The sequence below is a fragment of the Mercurialis annua genome, linkage group LG5 (assembly GCF_937616625.2).
Source record: "Mercurialis annua linkage group LG5, ddMerAnnu1.2, whole genome shotgun sequence".
NCBI classification, from domain to species: domain Eukaryota; kingdom Viridiplantae; phylum Streptophyta; class Magnoliopsida; order Malpighiales; family Euphorbiaceae; genus Mercurialis; species Mercurialis annua.
In genome coordinates, this window is record NC_065574.1 from 55,685,607 (window position 1) to 55,707,357 (window position 21,751).

Sequence of the window (21,751 nt, forward strand, 5' to 3'; positions counted from 1 at the left end):
TGTACTTTAATATTTTTATAATATTGTCTCTATAGTGTTAGTTTATGCAACTTGATTTTTTTTTTAGGTATAATGATGGTATGTTTGCAGTGTTAGTTTATAAAGATTTTTCCATACCTTAAGGAAGTTAGATATGAGAAATGGACAAGGGCACATGTGAGCTGTAATAGATTTTCAACAATGACTTCAAACATTGCAGATGCTATAAATAGAACAGCAAGAGAGTTACCGATATCGATATTGCTTGAATACCTAAGAGGTTTGATACAAGAATGGAGTTCAAAAAATAAACATATAGTGTAACACAACACCCCGTATATTTTCGAATAATTTCGTTAAACTTATAGATCGCTTTGGGGTTTGTTTGAGTGGTTCAACCACTTACCATGGTTTTCGAGTTCCAAACCTTTTATTATATGTATTGAGACGTCTTGGGTGTGGACTCGGGGTTTGAAGCGGTTTCGATTTCATTTTCAAAAAATTAATTATTTTCGGATCTAGAAGGATTTTGCGGGCGCGACTGGGATGAGTTGCGGGCGCGACACAAGTGTAGCGGGCGCGACTCGTAACTGTACAAATCGTCATTTTTCTATAAATACCACCTTAACTCAACCCCAATCACTTTCTAAACTTTTTTTAAAATTCTAATTTGGCTATTGCATTCTGAATATCATCTCCTATCATTTCTTGGTCCTTTATTGATCTATTGTAAGTATTTTAAACTTTATTTTCATTATTAAATCATTGGATTGTTGCTAAATCGTATTCCTACTCATGGTTCCCTTCTCATATGTTGTTATAGGCTGATTTGGGTCGTTATTTTTCTGGATTTTGTTGATCTTTATCTATTCAAGAGGTATGTTATTCTTTTCTCTTTTCTTATGTAGGTTAATTGTTAAGTTGTTGTTAGGTTTACACTTTGGGTGTTGTTTATTAAATCTGAAAACTTGATTTAATTATACTTGGCTTAAGGATGTTCCTTACACTTTGGGTGGATTGGTTTGGTTGAGCTATTTGAAATATTGTTTAATTGATTGGTATTTGAATTGTAAATTTTGATTTTAGGCTTATTTAAAATTTAGAATTTGTTATTTGAAATTGATCTTGCGTTGCTAGTTAAAAGTTATACATTGAATAGTTATAATTTTTGGGTTAGAATTAAGAATAGTGTTAATGGAGGTTTTTCTTAATAATAATTCGATGTTTTAAGAATCTATTTTAGTGGCTGGAAATTAATAAATTGAGGGTTGATTTCATAAATTAAAAATGTGTATTTTGGGTGCCTAATTCGGAAATCTCGTGTTTGTTTTGCTTAAATTATATGGCTTACCTTGGGTGATTTGATTAAGTGGTTAATGGCTGTAATTAAGATTTATAAACTATTTTTGACAATTATAAGAGGTTGGATTTATCTCGGATTGTAACTAGATGGTTGATCAAATTGTAAGTTATGTGAGGTTTCGCCTTGTGTTGGTCATTTGATTTCTAGGCTATTTCAGATCTGAATTGAATATGTAAAAAGTATTTAAATCTTTTGTGATTTCATTTAAGGTCGTTTATTAAGGGCCTAATGGTAAAAAAAACCCAAACCTTTGCGACTTGTTGCAATTATATCCAAACCTTTTAATTTTTACAATAATATCCAAATTGCATTTTTTGTAGCATTAATAGTCAAATTGATGGCTAAATTTGTTGTTTTCAATTAAGATATTAGGCTATTATTGTGTTTTGATGTATAATAATATAGTAAAAATCCCAAGAAAATGTCAAAAAAAACTCAAAAAAAATCACATTAAAAGTGCAATTTGGATATTATTGCAACAAAATAATGCAATTTGGATATTACTGCAAAAATTAAAAGGTTTGGATATAATTGTAACAAGTCGTAAAGGTTTGGGTTTGTTTTGCCACTAAACCTTTATTAAGTTGTATATACTTTGGGTTAAACTTGCCAAGTGTTGCAAGGTATGTGGCTTATTGCTCATTATGGTTTGATGTTGTTAAGTTTAGTATTAGATCTTGTTTTCAAATTAACTATGGTTTATTGAAGGATTTATATTTTGGGTTTTGCTTTGGCATAATTTAGGTCGGGTTAGACTTATGTCGCCCAACATGTTGTGTTGAGCTATATAATGGTTACGGCCAACACACTACTTTGGGAACTTCAATTGTTTTAAAAGGGCTATTTAAATATTTAAGAACTTCAAATTTGATTTCAAAGTAAGAACTCATCTAAGCTCAACTTGTTGATTGTTTGATATGGATTGTATGGATTCTTTAGGTTGAACTTTGGTTGTGGTTTGTGATGCTAGTCCTATATGATGTCTAGTATTCTTAGAGTCAGGTGTTGTATGGATTTTAACTTATATCTTATTTTTAGACTCGTCGTCTGCTCGTGCTTCGGAGTCTACGCAGGGTTAGCTTGCTTGCCAAGGTTATCACGTGGATACGCAAGCAGTGAGTTTATAGTGTTATTTTCCGCTTTATTAAGTATCGTAAATTATTTTAGTATCTCAATTGTTTTAAATGATTATCGATCTGGATTGGAACGAGCTACTCAATAGGCGAGTATCGAGACTGTGTGCACCGGTAAGTACTTTTTGGATTGACTGACTATATGTCCGGCGTAATTTGGGATCGATGAGAATTTGTTTCCATCTACTTTGGGCTATATAAGTATAAAAAGATTTGGTTTTAAGGGTTTTAATCTTAATAAATGTAAATAACATTATGAAATCAACTCAGTATATCTGAGCCCGCTGTTTTCCCAATTTTTAAGGTTTATGATTTGAAAGATTAGTCGTCTCCGATTCTTTGATTCTTCCGAGGTTTTATGTTATTTTAAACCAGTGAACTGTCCAAACTCTTAGACCGCAGTATAACTAGTTTATTATTTTGGTTATCGTACTTTGGATTGCCGGATTGGTCCGATTATTTTGTTATTACCTTTGGCATGTTACGCTTTGAATTATACTGTTATATATCAGGCATGTTGTTGAGTCTCGGGTTTTAGCCGAGCGTTTCAAATATTTAAGTTGTTGTTTATATTGTTATATAAGCTGCTAGACTTAGGTTCAAGTCTCGGTTTTCCCCGAGCAGTATTTTTTCTGCATGTTTATATGTTTGATTGTTTATCCGCGAGACTTGTTACGAGTTTTGAGCAAACTCAACATTCATAAAGTTGACACAAAAATCAGAGATTATGTTGATTGAAAATTACTCGTAATCATTGTCTCTGAAGGTAACTCTAAAAACTGAATCATATATTTATACAGTAGTTGGTATACTTTTGAAATATTGTTAGTATACTATTAGAATACATATGAAGTAATTTTAGTTTTGGAATTATATATTTATACAATTAATTCAAAGTTTATGGTGATTAGTTATGTATTTTGTTCTTTTTGAAATTGCTAATTTAGCTATTTGTTTCTTCTTGAAGCATATTGCCACTTTTTTGGTATATTAAAGGTATATTGTAAGTTTATTGTACTAACAACATACATTACAGGTTATACCATCGTCTGGAAATCTTTATAGTGTCATCAAAGGTATCAGGACCTATGTAGTGGACTTGAAAGAAAGAACGTGTACATACAACAGATTTCAAATTGATGAGATGTCATGCGCGCATGCAGTTGCAATATTAAAGTACCTACATCAAGATACATATCAAAACTGTTAAGAATTCTATGCTAAGGAGACAATGATTGCCACATATGCTTCAATAGTTTACCCAATTGCTAGTCAATCAACATTGAACATACCACATGAAGTGTAAAGAAACATTTGTCCTTTCTCCAGAAGGCAAAGTTCCGCCAGAAAGACCTAAAAAAAGAAGATTCAAGACAGCATGGGAGCACAAGCAAAAGATAAAATGTGGAACATGTGGAAACCAAGGTCACAATAAAAAGACTTGTAAAAGTTTACCTAAGTAAAACTGATGCATAGTTTTGTGCTTTTTTATTTCTTAGTTTATACATCATTTGAATTAATATTACAAACATATATTTGATATTGAATTCAATTTCACAATATGAATAACAATTTTATTCTTACTTATTGTATACTATTAAGGTATTGATGGTCTAATTATAAAATAAAATAGAAAAAATTTGAATAATATATAACTAAGAATTTTGTACTATATGTTTAGATATAAAAATAAAAATATTAGATGTGAATTAATATGATGAACAACGTTTGAAAATTAAAATATTATTTTTATTATATATACAGTTATTGATATATTTATTATAGAGATTATCTTCAAACTGTCCTATTTTTAAAAAATAACTATAAAATATTTGGTGATAAATTGCTAATTACGTCCAGTATCCAGTTTTATAAAATATTTACAAAAAAAAATAAGGCATAAAAATGACCCTAATGTTTATTTTGTGGCTCATCTGCCCCCTAATTTTTTCGAATCTCAAAAATGACCTAATCTTACCCAAGTGGAACAAATATATCCTCTACTATTAGACAAAAAGTATATTTGTTCCACTTTAATAACATTAGGGTTATACTTGTTCCACTTTAGTAACGTTAGGGTCATTTTTGAAACTCGAAAAATATTAGGGCAACAACTAATTGTATGTCATATCAGCCGAGTTAACGTTCAAACACGCTACCGTTAGACGGGGATATATTTGTTCCACTTTGCTAACGTAAGGGTTATTTTTAAGATTCGAAAAACATTAAGAGGCCAAGTGTGTCATAGAGTAAACATTAGGTCATTTTTGTACCTTATCCCTTTACAAAAATACCTTTTTCTAACCAACGTTTATTCACTATAAATACATTATAAATACACTATAAATATAGCATAAATACACCATAAATTTACTATAAATACACAGTAAAAACTCCAATAAAAAAATAAAAAAAGCACCAAAAATAATATTTTTGAAATTAAAAAAGCAATTTGGAAAATAAAAAAGGTATGAGATGTAATTATTACAAAAGGTGGGTACAATTATATTTATTTTCTAAAAATAAGGTATTCTGAGAATTATCTCTTTATTATATTTATTTCTATTTTTTAGGTAAAAAAATTTCAATTCAGTTTTATTACAAACTGAATTTTTAAAAACAATTATATGAAGTAAACAATCAATTAAATCTACTGGTTTAGTACAATTCGGTTTAGAATATTAATTTTTTTGATAAATTAATTTAATTTTACTGTAAATAAGATAAAAGGGATTAAATTGGTTAGGTACGATTTAAACTAAATACACACTCCTAAAATAGACTAAAAACTAAACATTTCAAATTTCAAACTCAACTCAATTAAAAACTAAATATTTAGTTAACTACAATTAATTATATGAAATATACTCACTTAACTTTAGAACAAATATTCATATATTTTAATTTTATTTAAAGTACAATTAATAGCAAGTATTAAATATTGATCTAATCTGAATTGAAATGCTAAATAAATAAGATTTCATATATTTACTGCCCTGATTAAATTGTTTTGCTTAATTGAGTGAATGGTATTATTGTTTATAGACCTAATTATATTTTTTTTAGGGGGAGGGGGGGGGGGGGGGGGGGGCATGGGGACGGTCTACCCTTGGAGGAGGGAGTACAATTTAGTTTTTTTTTGAACAAAGATTTTAATCATTATAAAAGTCAAAGAGTAGAACTTAACTAGAACAATAAGCAGCCTATGCAAAAATTTCAATCAAAGAACCTGTTTGGTCCAGAACCAACAGCCGGAGAGACGTGGTGCCAAAGGTATCCCGTGATTTGAACTTTGAAGTTGAGTAGGCAAATGTATTCAAACACCCTCGTACGTTTTTTAATCATTTCAAGCCACAATTTTTTATTTTCCAAACAATTTGATCTCTAAAACTACAAAATAAAATGTCAGTTTTTCTTGAGCAAATTATTTTCATATTTTCACAATGTCATAATTCATGGGTAAATCCATCGCTAAATTAGACGTGGTGCCAAAAGTATCTCGTTGGATTTTCATAAGGTCATAATACTACATATTTGACAACTTAGCGATGAAAATTCTATCGCAAATCCATCGCTAAATTAGACGTGGTGTCAAAAGTATCTCATCGGATTTTCATTATGTCATAATACTACAAATTTGACAACTTAGCGACGAAAATCCTATCGCAAATCCATCGCTAAATTATCGACGGATGAGATATTTCGTTGTCAACTGTTTAGCGGCACAAAATTTAGTAAAAGACAATTTTTGTTGTTAAATGATTTTAACGACGGTTAGTGATGAAAAAAATCTATCACTAAATATCAGTTTTCTAGTAGATGCACTTGAAAGTTGTAGGAGTTGAACTCATTCGAATATTGACAACCGAAAAGCTGTAGTCTGATTATGAACTTGTAAGAAATAGGTCTCTTTGTTTTTAAGGCAGCTTGATTAAGTGGCAAAATAAAGATTATGCAGGTTTATCAAAATTGACTTGAATTTTCGTACGAAAGAGAAAAGAATTTGAAAATGAATTGCAAAATTGATTTTATAGTTCCTGTTTTGAAACAATTGATTTTAATTTTTATATATTTTATGTTTTTAAAGTTATATTTTAAGAACGAAATTGTCTTTTTTTTATTATTGCTGTCTATATTTTTTTTAATAATATAAACTCTCTTGAATGTTTTATTTTCTTAAATAAATTAATAAGGAATTATTTACTTCTTATTAGTAATTACCAACGAATTACATTCAAATGATATAATCGATTAGCAGAAAACTGCCAAAACCGTGGGTACTCTTTTCATAAACATTTTCTCTCTACCAATTACATTAGAAAAAACATGTTTTAAATTAATTCAATAACAATGCAATAATTGATAAATGTATATACATTTCATGGTCAAATTAACATTCAAACCATTAAAATTTAGGTGTATGTGGCATTTAAAGATTGGCCTATAGTCCTTTGGATCTCTATATAAGATAAGACCATGTGAACTGAGTTGAAAGGCTTAACAGCATCTCTTACCTCTCTGTATAATAAATCACAAGCTAAGCTTCTATTAAGATTCAAACACTAAAGATGGAGGTCGAAAGAATTTCTGAAGACTTCATAAAACCTTCTTCACCAACACCACTTCATCTCAAAACCTTCAAAATTTGCCTGCTAGATCAATTCATGACACCCGCCTATGTTCCCATGATCTTTTTCTATCCAAATAATGATCTTGCCAGCAATGATCTCAATCTGATGATCACTAAACGATCTTTATTGCTTAAAAAATCCTTGTCGGAAAGCTTAACTCAGTTCTATCCACTCGCCGGTAAGCTTAAAGACGATATTTCCATCGACTGTAATGACGAAGGAGCATACTACGTAAATGCGAGAGTTCATAATATTACTCTCTATGATTATCTGGAGCATCCTCATCTCACTTCAATGCATAAGCTATTGCCGATACGGGAAATTCTTTTCACCCAATCGCCACCCGGATCACACGTTGCTATGGTACAAGAGACCACCTTTGCATGCGGTGGCGTGGCTGTCGGGGTTTCGGTATCTCACATGCTCATGGATGGAATATCTGCGTCTCGCTTCGTTAAACATTGGGCCGCCGCTGCCACTGCCACAGCTGGCTATTTGCCGAACTTTGATGCATCTGTCTCTATGTTTCCTCAGTTTCATCCGTTTCCGAAGCAGGCGAATTACAACTCGCTCATGGCTCCAATTTGCAGAATCGGCAAACTCGGTACGAGAAGGTTCGTGTTCGATGAATCATCTCTTTTGGCCCTGAAAGCTGAATCAAGAGTCGAAAATGCTACTCGTGTTGAAGCGGTTTCCGCGCTTCTTATGAAATGCATTATGTCCGTGTTTAAGACGTGCAGGTCGGGTATCGAAAAACCAGGTTTGAGTGTTCATCCTGTAAACCTACGAAGGAGAGCTACGCCGCCACTATCAGATGGTTTGATAGGGAATTTGATATGGTCAGCAGCTGCATTAGTAAAACCTGAGGAAACAGATTTAGCTACTTTAATTTGGGGTTTGAGGGAAGCCATCAAAAAACTGGACAGCGAATTGGTGAAGAAGATCCAAGGTGATGAAGGATTCTTCAAGCTGTATGAGAAAGTAAAAGAAATGGGAAATTTGATTGGCAGAAATGGAGGAGGAGTGGATGGTGTTTTGTTTAGCAGTTGGTGTAACTTTGGTCTGTACGACATTAATTTTGGGTGGGGAAAACCGATATGGACATCGTTTGTTGGGTCATCAGGTGGTAATAATGAAATTCCATTTCTGAATACAGTTGTTCTAATGGATGGAACAACCAAGAAAGGGATGGAAGCGTGGGTGTTTCTGAGTGAAGATGAGTTAGATTTGCTGGACAAAGATGAGCATCTGCTTTCATTTGCTTCTCTTAATCCAACACTTCCATTCTCTTTATAGTAATTGGGTGAATATGTTTTTTTTTGCCAATGGGTGTATATGTTTGATTTTTTAAAAAACTTATGTATGAGTGATTTTCAAAATTCTTTTTATTTAATATGTTTGGATTGTTTGACTTAAAGTGATTTTTTTAAATATTTTTTGTTTGAGTTATTTGGTTCATTGTTTGTGATTAGTTGCATAAAGTAATGAGTTTCTCTTTTTTTTTTCTTTTATTATTAACCTCCTCAGTCTTAACCTTAATTTTTTTTTTTTGCCAAAGATAGTAATATATAAATATATAAAAAGAAAGGTCATCTCTTGAAAATGATGAACCAATCTTAAACAAAAGAAATAAAAGTGGACTTTGCGGCTACTATTGAGCCATCCAAATACACATTCGTTTACCAAATTAGAATACGAAAGCATAAATAATTTGCTAAACGAACGGTAGCAATATAGAACAATAAAAACTTAAAAGAAGGAATTACTTACCGTTAAAAAAGATATTAGTATAAGTATTACCTTAATTGTAGAGTGCATTACTGAAATGTCGAGACCATTCAGAACAAAACACACCGCCATAGCTTACTTGAACATTTAAATTAAAAAATAGTATATAAAAAATTAATTTAAAGCTGACCTTATAGTAGAGGCGGTCCATTAGTAGAGAAATTCCACTAATTGTCAACGGAGAGAGTAAGAAGTGCTCATTTAGAAGTATATGTCCAAAAAAAAACAAAAAAACACAAACAAATAAAATATTAACATTTATATTTATAAATTAATATTTTGTAAAATATTTAGACTAGTTTAATACACCCATAAGGGGGACGTTTCAATTCCACTGCTTAGATATCACCACCATCTTATCTCTTTCTTCAAACGCGGGTTCAAAATTCTCTTTTGCCTCTGATAATAGCAGAGTTCCACTAGTAGCCGACATAAAAATGGGAGCTAGAGGGGCCATATGAGAAGCCCCTCTTGCCTAAGTAAAAATTGTAAAAATATTATGCATATGTGATCTTACACCCATAAAGGGGATATAAACACCCAATTGGGGGATGGAATTGAACTTAGTTGATAAGATATAACATATGTATTTAGTTGTTTCCAAAGAAAAATTTGAGTTAAAGTCTAAAATTTAGTGAAATTAGACCCAAAAACTGAAACAGTAAAAAGTATTGATATAGTGAAATTAGACCCAGAAATTCAAACATAAAAAAGAACACTTTTTTTTCACTCGGAATTATGGAAAAGCCTAACCTAAACTAAACTAATCCCAAACAAGTAATTAAAGACTGAATATTTAATGGAAGCATTAAAATCAAAATTCAAGAATAAGCGTAATGAAAAAGAAGAAATTCTTATCTTAAGATTAAAAGCGACAATTTTAAATGGCCAACCATGATGCAAAAATTGGACAAATAGTATGGTAATTCGATATAAGAATTAGAAGAAAAAATAAGAATTAAAAAAAATCATTTGATCATACAAAATATGAAAAATGAGAAGAAGTGAAATCATTGTTTGACAAAAACAAAAACGAGAAGAAAAAAAAAATATGAAAAAGGATTTCTTCTGTAAACAAACCAAAAGTAAAATACCTATTCAATATTGATGAACGAAAAAGATAATTTCATGCACATTACATATAATATAATAATGATTATCTAAATTGAAAATAAATATGCATGCATGCAGAAACATAGTAAAAGAGAGATTGACCTGTGTGTATAATCAGTGAGAAGTTGTAAATTTATAATCACAAACCGTCTCAAGATTGCTCCATTGGCCATGGTGATTAATGGAATAGAAGGAATAAAACTTCACAAGAAGTACTTTAACCTCACAAGGAGTACAAAACTTCACAAAAAGTACTTTAACCTCACAAGGAATACTTGAATGTTGAGAAAATTTCCACTTTTTTTTGCCGAGTACACAAAAAAACGTACTTGGTATTAAATTTGAACCAACTTTACCATATTCGTGTTGAAAATTTAAAAAGAAGTATAAACATATACCACTTTTAATAACTGCATTTTGTATTAAAAAAAAATAAAAAAGTTTAAATTTCCGACAAAAAGAAAACAACAAATCATTGTTTGTATTATAGCAAAATTCAAATTAAAAGTTCACTTTCCTTGATTAGGTGAGAATTAGTCGAAAATGAACAAAAAGTGATGGTAAATGATTTTATTCAAAAAACTGTTTCTCAAATTAAAATTGAAAAAGTTGTTACCGGAAAAAGTAAGAAATAGTGGCCACCATTGCAGCCGGAGCCTTACTTAAACATACAGATTACTACGAATTTAACTAATTTCAACAAAGCAAACAGAAAATGAATAAAATACTCATATCTGTTGAATATCTTCTTTAACTAAGACATTGATTATCCTTCAAACTATATAAAAGCAAACCTGTAATTATGCAACTAAATCTCTCGTTCAATATTTTGCAATATTCTTCTTTCCAAATTTGTGTAAGAATCATGGTCCTGATGCAAGTAGAAAGCCCTTCCCACAAGAAGATAATTTTTTTTTTTAATTCAAAAGTTTGAAAATGGCAAAAGCCAACATCCGAAAGAAAAATGGTAACAACGCAGAAAAATATGGCAGTTATGAAGTGTTAATATTTGACCAAAATCAAAAAATTTGAATATCAAAAGTTTGCAACACTCATTACTTGTGAAATAAATTATATAAAATAACATGAAAGAATAAAAATTAGAAAACTTACCTGTGGCATGCGGTGCAAATAATGGGACTGAAGCAGTAGCGTGCAGGCATCTGTTGATTTTTCAATGAGGAAACTCCTATAAGATTTGTCGCCTGCGGTGAAAACGATGAGGCTGATGCAGAGGAATGAAGGCATTTGGGCAAATTGGTGGAGATGACACAACATGTAATGCAGAAATGGGTTAGACTTTGACAGAACAATCGTCAACAAACAGCGGAGAAGAGGAGAGCAGTAGTGGCAACGGGCGGCAGCGGACGGAAATTTTGAGAAAAATCGACACTAACCGTCCGTCCATTCAACAACCGTTTGTCTTAAGATGAACACAGCCCCCGCCGCTGTCGCTACCCGCAGTGAAGTAACCGAACGGAGTTATGAATCAATTTGGATTCCGGTGACCTTTCAATATTTTGGTTTTCGGATTATTATTGATCCAATAATGGTTTGCATTTGATGAAGTTGGCAATGATATTAAATTTGGAACGGCTCTTATACCATAATCATTGGTGTTGATGATCGACCAAAAACTTGGCCGTCAAATTTTTGTCATTAACATATAGATAATTATGGATTTTTGAGTCATATCAACGACACCATCATAACTTGCTCATCATCTTCCCTTGATAAATTTGCGACAGTCATTGGTGGATTCCAAATAGATAACCGTCTCCGGCAGAAAATAACCGCTTCAAAAAATTTAATTAAGTGCTTTGATACTGTAAGCAACAATTTCTCCATCGTTCATACTTTATATTTTAAAGGGGTAAGATCAGAGCAAACAATGGAAGTAAGTTCGGGAGAGAAACTGTAATATTGATTAGATCTAAATTGCAAATCATTTGGTTAATTGTTTCAAACAACGAGTTTTTAATAAAAAATAGTCTCTGAAATTCATCAACCTCTTTGAAAAGTTACTATTTCGTAGAAGTGTTGGTTCATATGTTTAGCAAATAATTTTTTAAATTTTAAAAAATTCATCAACCTCTAGTGTTCATGATTAATTAATAGTTTTTCAAATTTTAAAATAGCAGGAAAACGAAACGAACACCGGTAAACCATATATCGCAAAAGTAAAGAATACAAAATGTGTGTGTAAATAATATGAACATAGAAAAATATAATATTTTCAAATAAAATAAAATTTATTACATATGTGAACTATAAAATTCGTCAAGATGTGTGTATTGATGGTTCATTAGCAAGGTACGGATGTTTGTTCATGTAATAAATATCAGATTATAAATAAAAATTATGCTGTTTACCTCATCAAGTAAACAAATGATCCCTCGCTTCTTTGACATAAAAATGATATGCCTCTTGACGAGGTAAACATCATAATTTTTATGATGTTTACGCTAAGGTCTCTGAGGTATATTATAATTGATAGTTTGATATTTCTTATTTTAAAATTTTATGCAATACTCCCTCAGTTTTAATTCCATTAACTATTATATCTCTCGGTTAATTTCGACACTTATTTTCAAATGATAGGTACCCCACCTTTACTTTTGTGAATGATTTGGTCCCTCACTTTTAATTTTATTAAACGATTTGGTCCCTCACTTTTAAACAATTTAATAACCAAGTTTCAATTCGCTAGACGATTTAGTCCCTCAAATTGACAGAAGAATCTCTCAGTTGACGGAATTAAAACTGAGGGACCATTAAATAGACTTTTGAAATAAGGGGTACCAAACTGTTAATTATGGTATACTCAGGGATCTTTAAGTAATTTGCTCTTAATTAAAACAAATTAATTCGTAAATTTGATAATTTAATTTTAATTAATTGTAAAAAAAAGTTAAATATTAATTTACAAATTTACAAATATATTTTGTACAAATTAATATGTTATAGAAATGTGACGGTAGTATTCTGATTAAATCCAGATATGCGGGTCAAAGTGTGTCAAAATGGAAAAGGAAGACACCCGCCCGCAGTAATAATTAATTATAGAAAAAGTGAAGACAAGAAGATAAGCAGCGATGGGGAGAGTCTAGCAACTTTTCTCCATGTCTTCTCCTACAATCACTCTCCTCTCCTCTCCACTTTTTCTTTCTCTATAAATTTCTGATTCCTCTTCTCAATTCCTCTCTCTCTACCAATTTCTTCACTATCATAATTATGAGGAGATGGAAGAATGTCAAGCAAATTGTTTCACCAGATCGATTCTCACCATCAAACACTCACCGGATTTTCAATCTCCACCGCTGGATGGCGCTTTCAACCATCTGCTCAGCAACGCATTTCAACATCGCATGCTGCAACAACAACCACCACCACCTCCATCTCCGCCGCACTAGTAGAGAATCACTCCTTGTCGGATTAAATCATCAGGAGCGTTACAAATGGGACGGAAGTAATTCCGATATCCGCAAAATTAGGGCAGAAGCTAACTGCCCTCGCTGCTCTAAGCATATGGATCTCCTTTTCTCTAATTATCGCAATGACACTAACCCTAATCTTGTTGATTTGAAGCAAAACAGCAGTAGTAATACTAATAGTAATAATAATTATCAGGCGGTTAATTTTTGCCCCAGTTGTAAAACTGCTTATTATTTCCGTCCTTACAAGATGACTCCCTTACAAGGTAGTTTCATTGAAATTGGAAGAGTAGCCAATAATAATAAATCTAAGAATAGTAATAACAATAAAATTGCCCCTTCTAAGGAATCTAATGGAACTTCTGATAATGATTCTAGTAATAATGCTAATGCTATTATCAGTAATCGACTTAGGGCTTCATTTTGGGATACGCTGAGGTCGTATGCAGGTGATCCTTTGCCCGAGAATTGGCATGGAAATGGAAATGGAAATGGAAATGGAAATGGGGATGGAAATGGGAATGGATTGGCCGTGCATACTCCGCCCGGACCACCATTTGCGCCTGGTGTTAATGCGATTAGGGCTCATGGACCCGGTGGTGGTGGTGGTGGTGATGGTGGGGAAAGGGGTGGTGGCAGCAGCAGTGGCGGTGTTGGATGGGGTGGGTCTAACTTAGGGAAGGATTTGCCTACTCCGAAAGAGATTTGCAAAGGTCTTGATAAATTTGTTATTGGTCAAGATAGAGCTAAAAAGGTTTGATCTTCTAAATAATGTATTTAATATTATGTTACATACGTCTTAATAGTCCATTATCATTATTTTTTTTATTACATTGTGTACTTCAGTGTTATAAATTGATAACTTCGTTTTTTTTGGATATTTATTCCTTATGAAGTAGAGATTGAAGCTTTTTTAGTTCTTATGAACTTTTGCTGATATTGCTTACATCTTATGTTAATTACTTGTTCTAGTCTATGACCTTTGAATGTGGAAGTTTTTGTGTGTGAGCATTTTTAAGTTTGATCTTAAGTATTTAAAACTTCTCATCGAGTTGTTCATTTGTTGTGTTTTAGGTTCTCTCTGTGGCTGTCTACAACCACTATAAAAGGATTTACCATGCCTCTTTGCCAAAAGGGTTAGTTTCTAGTTTCATTTCCTTACATATTGCTCCAAAGTTTGTTGCTGATGGTGCTTTCTTCATTTGCATTCATAATGATGCATTGTGGTACTAGGCCAGTGGCAGAATCAGGAAGTTCAGAGGCAGTTAATGATGACGACAATGTAGAGCTAGAAAAGAGCAATGTGCTTTTAATGGGCCCGACTGGTTCAGGTATCATATTCTTACTTTATGTTCATGCTTTATCTGCATTCAATACCGAGAATAGAAGCAGAAACCAGCATTCTCTGCATTGTTGAATTGTTATTAACCAGGACTCTTATTTTAACTTACATGTGAAACAGGCAAGACGTTGCTGGCAAAAACATTAGCACGTTTTGTCAATGTTCCATTTGTTATTGCTGATGCAACAGCCTTAACTCAGGCAAGTATATATTACAGTAGTGTCTAAATACTGAAAGTACTACATTGTTGATGTTTACTATTTCTAAGTTTTATTGGAAAAAGGAAAAGGATAATTTGGTACCACAGTGGTTGATATTCACTTGACTAAATATTATTGCCATAGTCTTTTAAGTGATTTTATCCATGACTGAGTTTACGTGTCTGATGTTGCATTGTTCATTATTGTTGAACTGAAAGTTACAAGTATTATTCTTTTTTCACAGGCTGGTTATGTTGGTGAAGATGTTGAATCAATACTGTATAAATTACTCACGGTACGCGTACCATTTTCGTTCTTGTTGCTGTAATGTTGTTTCGTACGTTTATTATACATTGCTGTATATGCTCATTCCTGTTCTTGAAGTACAAATATATGATCAGATGTTATTTTTGTATATAATTTTGTTTCAACTTTTTTATTGTCAAATGGACTATTTACATGGTGATCTGTTAATCATTGTTATATGTAGCAAAGTACCTGTTATTTTACTTGATGAAACGGGTGCTGAGAATTTTCAATTCTTTGAACCAGCAAAAATGATGTAACTTTATATAGGCTTAAATGAAGAAGACTAAAGAAATTATATTATATATGTCTACTTTGGCATGGAGGAGTTAGATTTGTACTCTCATGATTTTACGTTTTCCGCATGCATGCATTTTAAGAATATAGCTAGTAGTAATTTGTTTTTATGGAAATAAGTATTATGACACAAGCATTCTAAGAACATAGTTTTAAACCTACGTAAGAAGCAAGCCAAAGCGATCTCTTCTAGGAATTGATGCAAAAGCATTAAGATATTCATTTCCTATTTGAGCTCTTATATTTGTAGATTGATAAATTTAAGAATGGAAGATTGGGGTAGCCTACAGACTACAGTTATGAAGCACCAGCTCAAATTTGCTCATGGATCCCAAAGTGTATATGGGAAATGGAACTTTCAATAAAGTGAGATATGGATATTGTGGGGACGCATATATATATATATATATATATATATATATATATATATGCTGGTCTTCCAGCTTAACTTTTTCATCCAGTACAATTGTGAAAAGGGGACAGGTATAGCTGAAAGAGAAAGAGAGCCACGGTTTAAAATTTGTTACACGACCTTGTTATAAGGATTTTTGTTATTTCTATTGCTTGGAACTGTTCACAAGGGAAAGAGAAGGACTAATTTGTGTCAATATTCTTCTTCATTTGGATTTTGGTGGATTAGTTTGAAGGATGTTAAACATGTGAAGGATAGTTTACCAGCAAGGAAAAGCTCAAAAATAAATCATGATTAACAGGATTGTCACATCTTTTCCATTATTAATAAAGAAGTATGTGCTGTCAATAATCCTCTTGGCATTTCAGATTACCACGAAACATACAAATATATAAACTAATACTAATCTAGCTAACAGATTGCAAGAAATTAAGTCAAAGCTGAAAATAAAGACTGATTTGACATATCCTATGAAGTTATGAAGCTTAATTTCCTTTAATGATAAATTTTTTATAATAAATGCTTGTAGTGTAAACTGTAAAGTTATTCAATAAATGCCAAGTCATTTTGGTGTTACTGTTTAAAATACATTAAGGCTTCATCATTATTAGGGGAATTCTATGTTTTGGGTGGGCTGTAAAATGCAGTGTCAAATTGTAATATAGGAAGTTTGCGCTCTTGTATGCGGCTATTCCTCCTTTTTATTGCTAGTTTCAAGTGCATTACTGATTTTAGTCTTTTGGAATCTAGGTGGCTGAGTTTAATGTGCAAGCAGCTCAGCAAGGAATTGTTTACATTGATGAAGTTGATAAGATTACAAAAAAGGTGCTCTAAATTTATCATTGCATTTATGTATTTGGATTCTTTCCTTAAAATTCTTCCTAATTCTGGTGATTTGTAGGCTGAGAGCGTGAACATTAGCAGAGATGTCTCAGGCGAAGGTGTCCAGCAAGCACTATTGAAAATGCTAGAAGGAACTGTGAGTAATACATCTCAACAAAATTGATTAATTGACTGCTTCTTTATATATTCATCAAGTATTTTTACTCAGCTTTCAAAGATGCTAATTGTGGAAAATTGTCTGTAGTGCTTTTGCCCCTTAAAAAATTACCTAAAATATTTGTTATTGGGTTCTGCTATAATTGGGGATATTCCAAAAGTGTTCATCAGCCGCTTGCATTGGATTTTTATTTGCTATTAGCAAACACATCCATTTTTTATTATGTATTCACATGGTGGCGAGTGGTGTGTGTTCTTTATGGCTGGCAATTTTTAAGGGATGTGGCGATTATGGTGGATGGCAATGTTAGTAATCCCTGATGATTTAGATGAGTATTGATTGTGAATTTTTTTATTTTTATACATCTTATTACTTTCTAATCCTCCAACTGTTAGTTTGAGCAATTAAGAATTGCAAAATGATGCAGTTATGACCCTTTGTGGATCCGTCTCTAAATAGTGGTGAGGACAATAAAATAGTTTTCGAACCTATGATATTAGTTAATGATTCCAATGATCCAAAACCTATAAAGCCCCGACACATCTATTTCTATGTTTTTTACAAGTTATGTTGCTTTTTATTGTTTAAGATCTGGTGATGTTGATTTTTAGTGTTTAAGACTTGCTATTGGTGTTAATTATAATGAATTAAACTTCTTATTTTACTTATTTTGAATCAGTCATGAATGTTATTTACATAAAATGTATATATGCAACTTTGATTTATATAAATATGTATTTAAATATAATTAATTTGTCATGTCCCACTGTGTCCCTGTCTTTTTTTTTTTTTGAATATCATTTACCGCATCCGTACCCATTCCCATATCGTGTCTGTGATTGATAGTTCAAGACAAAATCAATTGATATAGGTTCAATTCAAGGTTGATCCTAGGTGTAAGTTAATTAAAAACAAATATGCTTTGAAATGCACCTGTTTCATGAAATTGATATCTGGTAAGTGAATGTGTTGCTCACCTGTTTCATCAAACAATTAGTCCTATTGCCTGCATCGTTTTTCTAACTCATTCTTAAACAAGATCAAAATGTCTAGGTTGATTGTCTTGTCAATTTTTTGCCTTTAGAACTACAAAATTAAGAGAAAAGAGATAGCAAGGAACAGTTTCCCATTTTACATGGTGCTTATAGAACGGATATTGTTCTTATGAAGATTATTCTCACTTCACTAGCAATGTTAAACTGATGTTCTTTGGTACTAGTTATACCGGTTTAACATATGCATTTTTCTTTCTTGAATGGTGTTTATATTGCTTTCTGGAGGAAATATCTTCTTTGAAATTGTCCATTTTATTTTAGCACTTCAGCTTTCCTTGGAAACAAAGTGGGACTATTTCTGAAATTGCTAGCACCAGGTACTAGCATTATTTTTTCTGGTGGAGTTTAAGTATTGTTCTCCTTTTGTCCAGATAGTCAATGTTCCTGAGAAGGGGGCAAGGAAGCATCCTCGTGGCGATAACATTCAGGTGCATCTAAAAGTTCTTTCCCTTTTGTAGAATTACCTATCTGGAAAATGCAGTCCGCTATGTTGATTTCATTTGTCAATGAAATAGTTTCTTGTGTTCTAGAAGCTGTTATTGATTAGTTACTTTCTTTCAGAATCTGGATTTCCATGTTTCTGTTCCATATTCTTTTTCTGGTTTGATCATAATTCTCTATTATGTATTACTATCTTTTTAGACCTCGCATCCTTTGCTTAAAATAAAATGGTAGTGGTCATATTATGTTATCTTATGGTATGTGGCTTTCTGCTTGGAGAGATTTCTCTTTGTATAAAAGAGAAAAAAAATTCCTTTTTTGGGGTCAAGTATGTCAAAGTAGTTGCTGCTAGATATGATAGAAAATTTTGTTTCAAGATACAATACCGAAGCAAAGGATGTCAAGGAGAGTTATAAAGAAACATAGTGCAACATTTGTGGGAAAACATTTTATTTTACTGATTTATGTTATTTACTTGTTTGAGGGTGTTGAAGGAGAGTTACAATGAAACATGGTGCAATATTTGCGTTTAAACATTCTTTTTACTGATTTATGTTATTTATTTGTTTGAGTGAGGCTTTAAATTGATTGATGACATTCATATCTGCCTTGGGTGCGTATGTGTGGTAGTCAGTAGATTCAAGTTCTAGGATCACATGATAGGCAAGGCAGAACAATCATGAAGTGGTTGACATGTTGGCAATTCATATTTCAGGAAAAAAAAACTTAGAACTGGGTACTTTTTCTTATTATTATTCTGATACGAGAATCTCTGTACTAATTGGCATTTTAATTCCATTCATAATTTAAAGTAACTAATTATATGCATTTATGTCGTACAGATAGATACAAAGGATATTCTTTTTATATGCGGTGGAGCATTTGTGGATCTTGAAAAGACAATTTCAGAGAGGTTACCTTTCAAAGTTCTAATATCAGTCCTGTGAGATGAATCATGTTTCTGTTTAAGGGAATTCTAAACTTGAAAGTGAAACTGCTTTGTGATATTTACCAGACGGCAGGATTCATCAATTGGATTCGGTGCACCTGTTCGTGCTAACATGAGAGCAGGTTTAGTAACCAATGCTGCAGTCACATCATCTTTACTTGAATCTGTAAGAGTGAAGATCCTCCCTTTCAGTTAAATGGGGACTTCCAAGATTTTAATTCTTTTTGTTCTCTGGACATAGTTATGGATGATAGTTATAAATCAAGGAAGAAGTGGCTAAAATAATTCTACAAGTCTGAATGCTCATTTTTCCTTGCAGGTTGAAAGTGCTGATCTAATAGCATATGGACTCATACCAGAGTTTATTGGGCGTTTCCCTATTTTAGTTAGTTTATCGGCTCTTTCAGAGGATCAACTTGTGCAGGTTTCATAGCTCTGGCATTACCTTAGACTTTTCCTTGCTACCATGTTTGGCTACATATCAGTGCTTATTAAAAGTAATTCGTGAATAAATGGAGCAGATATTTATAGTTTAATTATAATGTTACTTATAACTTTTTAGAATTCAGAATTTTACTTGAGGACTGGCCATTCATACAAAAACTATAAGTAAATTTGACATTTTATGCCTGTCCACTTCAGAACCCAGTGTCTCAATATGCTGGTATTGAACAAAGTTTGATTTCACATTAATTGTAAATGATTGTATGCGATGCCTTAAGGTGCTAATATATATTGTTTGCTTCCTTTTGTTTTTACCTGAAATAAGCAAACTAGACTAGAATTAGAACTTTCACGGTTCTTCTCGAGTTTAATTTTCTTGCTTTTCCATGCAGGTCTTAACAGAGCCTAGAAATGCTCTTGGCAAGCAGTACAAGAAACTATTTAGCATGAATAAAGTATGATGCTATTTATCTGTTCCTTTCTGTCAATTCTGCTCTCTTCCTTAGAGGAGGGATTTTTTTTTCTTCTATTCATCTTTTCTTCTAAAGTATTCTGAGCATGCAAAATGGATTTTTAGGTGAAGCTACATCTTACAGAAAAAGCTCTGAGATTGATTGCAGAAAAGGCTATGGCTAAGAATACCGGTGCCAGGGGTTTAAGAGCCATACTGGAGAGTATTCTAACTGAAGCCATGTATGAGGTATGCAAGACTCCGTTATCTGACTACTAAAATATAAATTTTCATAAAACATGCGATGCTATGAACTCACTTCGGTGCTCGCGTTTTCAGATCCCTGACATAAAAACTGGAAATGATAGAATAGATGCTGTTGTAGTTGATGAGGAGTCCATAGGTTCAGTAAATTCTTCTGGTTGTGGTGGGAAAATTCTCCGCGGGGATGCTGCATTGGAGAGTTACATAGCTGAATATAAGCTCAAGGAATCAGTGGTATATTTCTATTCATACTTTAGGATTGAGGTCCAAGGGTGTGCAAAAACTGAACTAAACCAAATCAAACCGACAAATTCGGTTCAATTTGGTTTTACATTATAAAAAACTTCAGTTTTTCGATTTTGATGGGTTCTGTAAGTAAAATGGTTTTGGTTAAGTTATGGTAGTACAAACCGAACTGAAAAAACCGAACTCACCGAAAAAGCAACAAAATTGACTAATTTTGCTGGGCTCGGTTTGAAAAATTTGAAATTCTTGTAAATTCGGTTGTGATTTGGGTTTGTTTAAATTCTTGTAAATCCAGTTCAATTTAATTTTAACTGAATGCACACCCTAATCGAGGTCTATGCACATATTTTGTTTTGGTTTACAGGGTGTAGTAATGGACACTTGCACATATCTTGTGGTATCTAATCAAATTAGCTTGTAGGCTGTAAAGTGGAACTTGCTATAATTTCTTTAGTTTTGAGGAGTGCAAGTAATATAGCCAATTAGACAAATAGAAATTTACTATGCAATTTATTGCAAAAATTAAATGTATTTTAATTGATCCAATTTTCGGCTGAAACGCTCGCAGGAAAACGTTGAGGCCGCTGATACGGAGTTGCAAGATGGAGAATCAGAAGTAGCATCCAGAGCCATGAGCATGTAACACGACTCTATACAGTAGTCAGTGATTGATAGTTTTTTAAATTGTGTTTTATGTAATTATTTCCTTGTATCACAGCATAGAAAAAAAAGTGTAAGAGGAAATGTACATTGCCAGTGAAGGCAACATTGTACAAAACATGTGTACACTTTAGTTGAATAATTAATGTATACCAGTACATTTCAATAATTTTTGAAGTGGCTAGATGGAAGAAGTTAAGTATCCAGAATTTTCATTCGTACCAAGCAATTTGACTTATTCTA

General features: G+C 32.3%; 2 protein-coding genes across 2 annotated transcripts; both read left to right on the forward strand.

The window, feature by feature from the left end:
- The first annotated feature begins 6,981 nt into the window (after positions 1-6,981).
- On the forward strand, positions 6,982-8,427 carry LOC126679897 (stemmadenine O-acetyltransferase-like). The gene has a single exon (XM_050374914.2). It carries the CDS (start codon positions 7,044-7,046, stop codon positions 8,400-8,402), a length of 1,359 nt encoding a protein of 452 aa, XP_050230871.1. The 5' UTR covers positions 6,982-7,043; the 3' UTR covers positions 8,403-8,427.
- A 4,620-nt stretch (positions 8,428-13,047) lies between these two features.
- LOC126679893 (CLP protease regulatory subunit CLPX3, mitochondrial-like) lies at positions 13,048-21,677 on the forward strand. The gene is made up of 15 exons (XM_050374911.2): positions 13,048-14,195; positions 14,516-14,577; positions 14,675-14,772; positions 14,904-14,983; positions 15,228-15,278; positions 16,749-16,823; positions 16,900-16,977; positions 18,425-18,481; positions 19,337-19,407; positions 19,510-19,609; positions 19,763-19,867; positions 20,280-20,342; positions 20,465-20,587; positions 20,678-20,836; positions 21,417-21,677. Exons 1-15 carry the CDS (start codon positions 13,242-13,244, stop codon positions 21,489-21,491), a joined length of 2,151 nt encoding a protein of 716 aa, XP_050230868.1. The 5' UTR covers positions 13,048-13,241; the 3' UTR covers positions 21,492-21,677.
- The last annotated feature ends 74 nt before the right edge of the window (positions 21,678-21,751 follow it).